We start from the raw sequence: 11,095 nt of genomic DNA on the forward strand, positions 1-11,095 counted from the left end.
TCCTTCTGGGGATGATGAAAACGTCGTGAAATTAGGTAGTGCCGATGTTTGCCCAACATTGTGAGTTTACTAACAAACGACTGAACTGTGCACTTTGAAAAGATGAGTTTTCTATTCCAATTAAGTTTACTTAAAAAAAAGAAATGCAGGCTAAGGCAATCAACTCCTCAGCAAAATGCAGGTGCAAATGCCCTCCCTGATATTAAACACCCTGAAAAATTTTACAAGAAAACTTGCTGTAGAAAGGAGACAAGAAAGGGGCAGCTGAAAGGGGACAAAATTAGTTGGTTAACAGAAAGGAGTGACTTCACATTTGTGAGTGCTGATGCCGCAATAGAGGTGTTAGAGGTCAAGACAAAAGGGGAGATGGGAAGTGATGTGGGGGGGGTGGGGCTGAGGGCACCTGCGGGCATTTGTGTCAGGTAGGAAAGTGGCCGCTCCCACAGCAACATCAGGCAGCAGGAGAGGAGTGCAGGCTTGGAGCAGATTCAAGAAGCTGGGGAGTTCAAGTCATGGCTTCTATTTGCTCATAAAGGGGAGTCGCAGCACATGTGCTGAGAAAGACAAGCCTTGGTGGGAGGGGTGAGGGCGGGGCCCCCAGTGCCGGGAGATGAAGCAATTTGAAATGGTGAGAATGAGTAAGATTGGAAAATCCTCTGAAGGTATCTCCCCAACCCCACGGTGCATGTGCATACACACAGATGTGCACACACCACATCACACACACACACACCCACATGCATGTTACCCATGTACGCACACATTATGTGTATATGCACATGGTTACACACATGTATCATGTGCATGCATGCACACACCACCTCCCCACCTGAAATCCTCTTGCAGCTTCTTCGGCAGACTTGCCGATGACCCACCTGCCCACACCAATCCCCTCTTTGCTAACAGGTCACTTAGTTCTGGGTTGGCACTGGGCGCCACTTCATAAAAAGCAGTTTCCAGCCTCCCTTGCAGCTAGACATGACAATGAAGGAAGTAAGCTGCCGGTGGGTCTCCTGGGAGAGCTCACACTAAGAGACATATTCAAATATGCCCCCCCTTCTGCCTGGACCATTAACAGTGGTGGGTAGATGTGACCAGGACAAAAGCCAGGTGCTGGAGAGCCAGATGGACAGAGGAAAGGCGCTCCTCCAGCCTGGGTACCACTATGCTGGGCCCAGCTGCCACCTGTTCTGTCCGTGACACCTGGTAGGCTTCCACTAAGCACAGCCAAGCCCCATCCCAGTGGCTTAAAGCCAAGTCCTGGAAAGATGCCCTGGCTGCACCACCTTCTCGGCCTCAACCCTCAGGGCCACTGGGAGTGTGTTCCACCCACTGCCACCCACGCCACACACTCACCAGGTCACCTATCCTGCACAGCACACAGAGCTCCTTTCAGCTCTCAGTGAAAGAAACAGAGACCAAGAGAAATGGAATGGCTAAGCAAAGTTTGTATTCATTTAGTAAGAAAATCATTTCTCTAAAAAAATAGTATCTTGACAGGCTGAGTTGGACAGAGTTCATGCTGAGCTGAAACATCTGTGGCACGATGTGGGTCTCAAGGTCCTGAGGTGACGAGGCCACATCTCGGCGAGGGATGCGGCCGAGTGCAGCAGCAGCAGCTCCTGGCGCACGCGTCTCCACGGGTGGCCCCCCGCCTCAGTCACTGTCTCCATCCCCTTCACTGCCTTCCTGGGGGCTGGGGACCTGCAGAGCCAGAGCAGACAAACAGCTTAGGAGGAGCAAGCTGCCCAGGTGTGGGTGCTTCCCCCCTGTGGAGGGGCTGCCTGTGGCACCCCAAGCCCCTTCCAACCTCCCCCTTCTGGAGTGAGGCAGGCATTAGTGCTCTGCCAGACTTTGTCTTAACCGACTCAAGAACGTGAAAGCCAGGGGCTGGGGACAAAGAGGTGCAGGGTCTTTACAGGCCTCCTCGAGATCTCCAGAGGATACAGTGACCTCAGCAAACCTGCAGTTGGGCTCTCCAAATGGACAGAGCAGGCCCCTCGACAGAGTGTGAAGGTAGCAAGCGGCCAGCAGCCTGCCAGATGGACTCAGGCGGTAGGCTTTCCCAGGCCAAAGCTGGACAGTCTCCACCCAGCCTCACGGCACTCGGGGAAATGAATAACCAACAACATTTAAGGAGTGAGGGGTTCACGTGAAATTCTGGAATACCAGTTTCTCTTGGAAGAGCGTAAGCGCTCCAACGTGGACATCAGTGGCAGTCTCCCCCGTAGACAAACGAGAGCTCCCGTTCGGCCCCGTCTCCACTGGTCCCGATTGCCTCCCTGGCCCTGGCCGACGTTCATTACCTGGCCTACCACCTGCTGTTCTGACACCTGCCTGCATGGACACGCGTTTACAACTCCAGGTGCGGAGGGCGGCAATGTTTCTCCGTGAGCCCAGGTCATGGGAAGATTCCCCCGAGTGCCAGGTGAGGATGCCACCCTCTGGGCACCCACTGCACCAGCAAGAGAGAGTGCATGCTAGCTGACCAGCACAGTCGGCCCAGGAACGTCCTAGTCACCTGGTCACCTCCATGTCACAAATGGAAATGCTGCAGAGCATGTCCCTGACTCCAGGTCACTAAGTGTGGGCTAGCGCTGGGCAGTGCATCAGGGTCACCAGGCACCCGGTCCAATACCCTGGTCCTGTTTCCCCAGCTGCTGTGTGACCTTGGGGGAGTGATGTGCCTCTCTGTGCCTTAGCTTGCTCATGTGTACAATGGGCACGATGACACCAGCACACAGCTGGTTAAAAGCTCAGCCACAGATGACACAATAGACAGACAAGAATTAGCCAAGCTCCTGGAAGGGGTCCCACCAGCCCTGTGGCCCCCACGGCCCCTGCCCCCAGCCCCACCTTGGCAGCGGGGCTGGCTGCTGCGTGGACAGTGGCGCTGAAGTCGTGTGAGGGCAAGGTGCTCAGCCACTGGGCCATGGACCTCTCATGGCGCTCGGTGCTGGTGATCGTGGGGTAGATGTGCTGCTCCTTGAAGGCCGCGGCCTCCGCCTCCTCCCGCGCCCAGTCCAGCGGCTCGTGCAGCCCGTCGCAGCCAAAGCGCCGGTTGTACGTCTCGAAGTGCACACGCTCCAGGACGAGGCCGAGCCCCGGCGCCTTGGGCACGTCCACCTTGGCCTCGCCCCAGCTGCGCTCCAGCACATCCTCAGGGGCGTAGCCCTTGACGATGGCCACCACCAGGCCCACCATCTTCCGGATCTGGTGCGTCATGAAGCTCTGCCCCTTCACCTTGATGACCGCAAACTCCATGCCGTCCCGCTCAAAGGGCTCCTCGCAGAACATGTCCAGGACGTAGCGCTGCGCGCTGGGCTCCCGGGGCCCCTTCTGCGAGGTGAAGTTGTGGAAGTTGTGGGTGCCCTTGTAGCAGGCCAGCAGCCGGTTCACCTGCCGCAGCGTCTCCGGGCTCAGCCGGTACGTCTCGTCCTGCACGTCGCGGTCCTTGTGCGCGAAGGCGAATGTGGGCAGCATGTACACATACGTCCTGGCGTCACACCTGTTCTTGGAGTTAAAGCCGCCTGTAACACGCTTCAGTCCTGCGGGACGAGAGCAAAGGCTTTAGGCGCGCCAGGGCCCTGGCACCTCAGCCCACGTTAAGGACAAGTCCCAAGTGCACCCCACACCACACACCTGTGGGCAACAACCCAACGCCTGCAAGACCCAAGGCTGGCTAGGGGCCAGGGTGCTGGGGGCGCCCTGTGCAGACCCCACGCAAGCGCCACAGCTGCACGCAGGGACCAGACCATGGCGTCGGCAGCAGTGAGCCCACTGTTAGAAGTTACTCTGCAGATGTGGCCACAGAGGCAGCACCGTAACAGCCAAAAAAAAAAAGTAGGAACAACTGAAAAAGCCCAGTAATGGGGAAATGATCTGACACATTCCAGAGTGTTCACAGGACAACACGAGAGGCAGCCCTTGAAGGTCAGGACGCAGGTCTGAGGTGCGGCCCCTCCGAGACACCCGACGCCGCTAGGGCACGACGCGTGGTTGACTACTGAGTGAAAAACACAAAAGGGAGCCCTGGCCGGTGTGGCTCAGCGGAGTGAGCACAGGCCTGCGAACCGAAAGATGGCAGTTCGATTCCCAGTCAGGGCACATGCCTGGATTGCAGGCCAGTTCCCAGCAGGGGACACAGGAGAGGCAACCACGCATTGGTATTTCTCTGCCTCTCTCCTTCCCTTCCCCTCTAAAGTAAATCTTTTTTAAAATACAGTTGAAAATTGGTTAAAAAAAAAAAAAAGGGAGAAGAAGAATCCTTACAACCTGCACCCAAATGTTCACAGCAGCTTCTCTGGAACAGCCCCGAAGTGAAAAACCCCCCAAGTGACCCCGGCAGGTGAATGGATAAGCAACCTGTGGACACCCACGGGACGGGACGCCACCCAGCAATACAAAGGAACAGACTGGCTACACAGCAACACGCAGAGTCTTCCCCTAGGCTCAGCGGGAGAAGCCAGACAGAAAGGAGCACGCGGCAAACGGCTCCGACTCATTCGAACCTGTAAAAACAGGAACTGTCCCAGGGCAGTGGCTGCCGGCGAGAAGGGGGAATAAAGAGCCGGGTGCACAGGTGCAGCAAAGCTGCTTCTTTTTTTTTTTGAAGATACATTTTTTTATTTTAAAGATTTTGTTTATTTATCTTTAGAGGGGAAGGGAAGGAGAGAGGGAGAGAAACATCAGTGTGTGGCTGCCTGTTGTGTGTCCCCTGCCGGGAACTGGCCTGCAACCCAGGCACTGGGACTCGAACACAGTTGTTCGGTTGTTCGCAAGCCCGCACTCAACCCACTGAGCTACACCAGCCAGGGCCCAAAGCTTCTTAATTGAATACTTAATAAGTGGTTTATTACACATGAATCCCACTTCAATTTTAAAAAGTATCCTTAAAAATTGTAAGTGGCTGCTTAAAGAGAAAACAGTAACAATGTAGTGTGGAACTTGTAACGTCCATAAATATAAAATGTGTCCACAGCAGCCCAAGCTGCGGGCACAGGGGCGGCTGTGCAGTCACAGTTTTCGACTCTGCACAGTGGTGTGACCTCGCTTGAAAAGGCAGTAAGTTAGAGACGGGCCCTTGAACCAGGGACTGGCAAAAAATGGCTCAGTCAGGGCCATTTCTGCACAGTCAGAGAGGTGACATTGAAAGGGTGGGTTAAAAATAAAGAGTAAGATATAATACACAGCATGATCTATGTGGCCAAAGAGCCCAAAATATTTACTTCCCGGCCCTCCACAGAGTTTGCCAGCCCTTGCTTTACACCGCAAAGCCATCACTGAAAATCTACAGCCGCGTTACAGCTAACGAGGCAGCTAGGTTTCTAACGAATGGAACTATGAAAAGTACCAATTAATGTGAAAGAAAGCAGATAAAGGGGGACAAAGAACAGACACATGGCAAGGTCCACAGTAGTCACCCAACACCACACTAAACCTGAATGTCATGCACATGCCATTTAAAAGGGAGTCAGCTTGGATTTTCTCTTTTTAATGAGACGGAGAAAGTCCTATTTACCAGGCCTGTTGGAAGAGGGAACGACGGCCCGTGTTTTAACTTCACCGAACCTGGACCTACACATCCAGGGTTTGGTTAAAACCAGGCCCGTGTAGCTGCAATCAGAGGGATGTTCCGAGCCTGCCCTTTCTGAGGGAGGCGGGAAAACGGACTCCCAGGCCCCCACCTGCTTCGTCACCTTCTCTGTCGTCTCGACCCCCCCCACCAGAGACACTTGGGGAGAGGAGAAAGGCCGAGTACGTCTGCAGCCCCCACGCTGTAGGTCTTACCCAAAATCCGAATGTGGGACGGGAGGTGGCTGTTGATCTTCTCTAAGATGTCGTCAATCAGCCACACCTTCAGGGAGACGACCTGGCCGGCTGCGGAAACGCCCTGCAGAGGAAGCACAGGTGGGAGGGGCCGGCTGAGGCCTGCTCGTCAAGCACCGCAGGGATCTCCCGAACAGAAGGACCACGCCGAGGTTACGTCTGTTCCCAGAGGAGTTCTGCTTTTGGAAAGCCACCTCAGGAGGGGGAACAGAAGGCAACTCAGACAACGGAAGCCCTAGACAGTGCAGGGCACCTGTGCACCTCTGAGACCAGGCGATGCGCAGGTCCCGGGGCCCGACCTGCCGAGAGCTCCGTCCAGGAGACTGCTGCCCCCTGGCCCAGGGCTGGACATGCCCAGCAGCCAGCGTCGCAGAAGAGTGGGGTGTGAGCACGCTGTGTTCTGCTTCTACCAGGAGGCCTCACATGCTCCAGCCCTGTTGCCCCGCTGAACCACACCTGGGCCCAGCCCTGGCGACCCCTCTACTCTCCTGTGCAGGGGGGCTACTGCCTGAGCCAGGCCCATGTCCGGGAACATGATGGCTGCCACGCTAGCCAGGAACTGGGCCCGGGGCAGATGTGTGAGCTGACCAGACAACAGGACTCAATCTCGTGATTCCAGGTGGACGGTGCTGGGCCACAGTCGCAGGGCTCCTGAGTCCACAAGACGCACAGCGATGGGCCGATTGTCGGACCGACACCGCACTGGAGTCAGCACTCATGGCCAGAGAACGAAAAACACACCCCAGGAACCTTTAAACTAACGTTGTTACTAACACCGATTTTGCTGGTTTCCTTTTCCCTTCCGACTGCGGCAAGCAGAAATGCACGGCGCAGTGTGGCTGGCCCACGTGTGTCACTGCACCTGAGACGGCCGGTCGATGGCGGGAGACGTCATGGCGGGGGCAGAGGACGGAGCGGACGCAGCGCTGCCAGCAGTGGGCGTCCAGACCCAGCCGTCTCTGCTCCACCAGCAGCAACGTCCTCCCACCTTGACGAGACGGGTCTCACTCAGGCAGCCGTCACCTGGAACCGGGAGTGCTGACCAACGGAGACACCGCCTACCTTGTCTGTGCGGGCGCACCGCTGGAAGGACATCTTCCTCATGTCCTCACCGTGGTTCTCCGGAATACAGCCCGACCGCACCAGCGCAGACACCAGGTCGTCTTCGATGGTCTTGAACTGCGAGGACCCCACGTTCCTCTGCAGGAAAGGAGACAACGCGGTTTTTCGCGTGGTCGCTATCCACAAGAGCAGGCCTGGACTGCTCCTGGCAGGGGCAGGCGTGGTCTGCCCACACCCCCAGTCGGGCACCACGCCTGTGGGCGTGGGGAGACGCTGCGTCTCGTCCCTCCCAGGGGAAGGAGGAAGGCCAGCTGAGGGTGCCCACAGCCTCCAGGAATCCCCACCCCAGGCAGCAGGCGAATGGCCAGCGGCCGTGCTGTCATTTCCTCCACCCAGTCAGCCCTGAAACCAGCACTGTCCCAATGTGGGGCGCTTCTGTCTGCAGAGGGACCCCTCCCGTATGACTGCAGGGAGGCAGGCCCCTCACTCAGAAAACACACCCAGGCACCACCAGCAGGGGCTGGTCTGGCGTTCCTGGCTTCCGTAAACCCTTCAGTGCCTGCAGAGCCCATACAACCTCCCAGGACTGACGCAGGCAGGGGAACACAGCCCCTGCTTCCGGAGCCGTCTCTGACACCATCCCGGGAAGCTGTCCCAACCCTGATCCAGGGCCTGCAGGACCCTATGGTGTTGGTGAGACCACCAGCCTTCCCACTCTCTAAGAAAGCCTTTCCCACTCAGGGGACACAGGGCCTCAGCACAGGGGGAAGTCCTTCCCAAAGTCTACCTCACAGTGTAGATCCAATCCCTCACTCAGCATGGAGTCATAAATGTTCAGGTGATGGGAACGGACATTAACAAACGGGGAACAACCCCCATGCCAGTCTCTCCATCTGCCCCTCCGCCCGTTCTGTGAGTCGTCACTCTCCACCATTTCCCTCACAGGGAAACTGAGGCAAATAGAAGATGATAGGCCTTCTCTCAAAGTCCTCAAGGCAGCACTGAAGGCAAAAATCCGCATAATCAAATCCACCCTGGAAAATGCATTCCCGTGGGTTGGCCTGCTCCTGCAGACGCCTGGGGCTGTTAGACTGAACCAAGGTCACAGTCTACCAGTGGTGATGTGATGAACTTGGTTTCAGGAGTGCAAGCGGTGCTTTTGTAAAAACAAAATAGGATACAAAGTAACTTACCATTACTACTGTTCTTAGTAAAAGTTGCAACACCTTTTTCTAAACTTCCCTTCGCTTAGATACTCTGTTCCAGCAGTGAATTTCTCACTGTGAGTCAGGCTTAGAGACTTGACCCAAACAGAAGTGAGGACAAGAGGGAAGGAGAAAGTTTACAAGCATTTGGGCAGCACCTTCTGCCTTCTGTGAAAGGATCATGCTGGCAGGCTGGAGAGAGAATTCTAAAAGGGGCCCCCTTGCCCACAGCCCGTCACTTCAACAGGTGTAAAGGGCAGGGACAGCTGAGTCCCCAATCTTCCCCAGGGGCACCTGGGTCTCGGTGCACAGCATCAGCAAGCCTTGTGCACTTTCCTGCTCCAGGAGGCCGGTGCTGTGATCACCCCATGTCAAAGGTGAGGAACCCAAGGCATGGAGCGCTCCAACCATGCGCTCCAGGTGTGGCGCCGGGTCAGCGGCACGGTTGGGCCTTTAACCGCCCGGGGAGACGAGTCAAAGCCCCGACAATTGCATCTCCCGTGCAAGGCACAAGGTCCAAGCACTTGGATTCCAATCTCAACCTGTTGGGACCCGAGAAACAGGGTGGAAGAGCGACGTGTCTGCCCTTCCCTGGGGCGGCCCCCTGGAGGCCCTACCCGGAACCACGGAGCGGTCACGGGCGAGTCAGAGCACGCTCGCACCGCTCACCTGCATGGCGCTCACCTGCATGCCGTGGTAGCCCTTCCCAGAATAGGCCAGGAGCATCACGATCTTGCGCTTGGGCAGTTTCCTGGGCGGCTCCCCGTCCGCTCCGCTTTTGAGCTTTTTTGCCGGCTGCTCCGTGTCCTCCCATGCCCTGCCCCCGCCCTGCCAGCCGCTACGGGCCTTCCTGTCCTGCTCCTGCCTGGTCCCCATGGGCACCGGGGTCTCTGCCTTCTCGGCCATGGGGGGCCAACTGGAAAGACAGAGGCGCTGTCGGCAAGACTGGCGGACGCCGCGCGGCCAGGGGACCGCGGGGTGGAGCCCCCGCTCCGGCCTCCGCGACCCGGACACAGGACGAGACAGATGCGGACATTACCCGAGGAGGCGCTGTCCCAGGCGCGGCGTCCACGCTCCGCAGGCTCTCTGCAGGGCCCCGGCCGCCGCCCGCAGCCTGGCGAGCCCCATGCACAGCCCGGGTGGGGTACACGCGCGCGACTCCAGACCTCCCCGGGCCCCCGAGGCCCCGCCCCGCCCGCGGCGATCCTCCGACGTCCCCTGACCCCAGGCTGACCTCTGACCTCCCCAGTCCCCACCTCGTCCTCCAGCCCCGCCCCCTCTCCCACCACCCCCCCCCCCGACTTCCTCTTGGAAATCAGGAAACCCCGGCCACCGGCTACCGGCCACCGGCCCGGCCCGGCACCAGGGAGGCGCGACCCCACCCGGTCCCACTCACGGCGCCGCAGACTGAACCCCAGCCGGACCACGTGAGCGAAGGCGGAAGAACAGCGCGAGGCCGGACGGCGGCCGCGATGGAAAAAAGTCCTTCGGGGCGGGGCTTGGAGGTGGGACGGGGCGGGGCTTGGCAGCAGCAGCAGATTCCTGGCTGGTTGCCGGCAGCCGTGAAGGCGGCTGCGCGCGACGTTTTAGCGCGGACAGCGGTCCTAACGGTAACACTTCCAGGCCCCTGCCCAGGTTACACGTGTTAACGCGTGCATCTTCAGGGAGACAGATAACGACAACACGGATCATTCGCATAATACTGCGTTGTAAAGTAACAAATGCCTTGTGAAAGGCGAACGAGAAGCCCTAACGCCCCTGCAACAGGAGCAAACTTGAAAACCTCATGCTCCGTGAAGGAGATTACATGCAAAGGCCACGCCGTGTGCAAAATGTTTAGAACAGGCAAATTGCAGGCTGATACGGCTCCTCTAGCTCACAAGTCAGGCCCTAATGGAAAGAGCTCCTGTGCCAAATGAGCCCACCAGGACAGCCCTTCTCTCTGCAGAAAGGAAGCACGCTGCCTTCCCAGTTCCTGAGGTGAGGAAAGACAAGGTCCCCTGTGACCTGGCAGGCTCAGGCGGCTGAGCAGCATTACGAAGCATCCAGCTACCTTCACGCAGAGCACCGCCATACCTGCTGCCTCTTCACCCCCACCAGCTACAACGGGTGATCTTGCATCTCCGTTCTACAGAGGGTCGACTGAGGCCTGAAGTTGGGATTGGCGCCCAGGGGGCCGAGGTTTGAGGCAGGGTGGGTGCCCAAGCCCAGCCCTCCTGGCTGAAAGGCCCTTGTGGGCCTGGGGAGCTGTGAACATGCAAGGAATGTGCAGAGGGGACTTTGAGGTCATCCTGCATGGTCACTGCACCCCCCAGGCCAGCGTTCCTGGGCCCACTTGTCACAGTCAGGCTCCTGCACAGGATGGATATAGCAGCTTTATTTGTAATTGCTGAAACTGGGAAGCACCAAGATGTCCTTCAGCAGGTGCATGGGAAGGAAGTGGTTAGACTATGGGATGTCACCCAGCATTAAAAGGAAAAAAAGCTATCAAGCCACGAAGAGACATGGAGAATATCATTACTCAGTGAAGAGGTCAATCTGCAAAGGTGCCATATTGTGTGATTTCAACTGTGTGGACTTCAGGAAAAGGCAAAACTACGGAGACAGCAAAAAATCCAGAACTGGGGTGGGGGGAAGAACAGGCAGAGGATTTTTAGGCCAGTAAAACTACCCTGTATGACCCCGTGACGACAGGTGCGTGTCGGTACACATTTGTTCAAACCCACAGAACGTGCCCTGCGGATGCTGGACGACTGCAATTGTGGACGTGGGCAAACGCAACAGTTAAGCAACAGCCACATGTCACGACTGTCCCCACCCCCTTCGAGCACTTCTTTGTTACGGACAAACTCGGAGACCCAGAGCAGACGTGCAGCTTGGCCCCAGCCTCGCCCGGCTCGGCCCTTCCTCTCTGGGGGCCGTGTCTGCACTTGAGGAAGCCGGCCCTGAGCAGGCCCCACCTTCGCTTCCTCAAAAAAGTTCACTGCTACCCCTCCATG

General features: G+C 57.4%; 1 protein-coding gene across 2 annotated transcripts; it reads right to left on the reverse strand.

Annotated features, from left to right (window-relative positions):
- Window positions 1-1,428: 1,428 nt before the first annotated feature.
- PUS1 (pseudouridine synthase 1) lies at window positions 1,429-9,571 on the reverse strand. 2 transcript variants are annotated; one of them, XM_037161081.2, is made up of 6 exons: window positions 9,493-9,571; window positions 8,781-9,012; window positions 6,892-7,029; window positions 5,791-5,893; window positions 2,857-3,548; window positions 1,429-1,704 (listed from the first exon to the last, which is right to left on the reverse strand). In XM_037161081.2, the coding sequence occupies exons 2-6, from the start codon at window positions 9,000-9,002 to the stop codon at window positions 1,657-1,659; spliced, it is 1,203 nt and encodes a 400-aa protein (XP_037016976.2). In that variant the 5' UTR covers window positions 9,003-9,012; window positions 9,493-9,571; the 3' UTR covers window positions 1,429-1,656. The 2 variants fall into 2 exon arrangements, with proteins under 2 accessions (XP_037016976.2, XP_037016975.2); XM_037161080.2 differs by lacking the exon at window positions 9,493-9,571 and adding an exon at window positions 9,136-9,332.
- Window positions 9,572-11,095: the final 1,524 nt, after the last annotated feature.

This window comes from Artibeus jamaicensis, unplaced genomic scaffold (genome assembly GCF_021234435.1).
Source record: "Artibeus jamaicensis isolate MK-2021 breed Jamaican fruit bat unplaced genomic scaffold, CSHL_Jam_final contig_525, whole genome shotgun sequence".
Classification (NCBI taxonomy): Eukaryota; Metazoa; Chordata; class Mammalia; order Chiroptera; family Phyllostomidae; genus Artibeus; species Artibeus jamaicensis.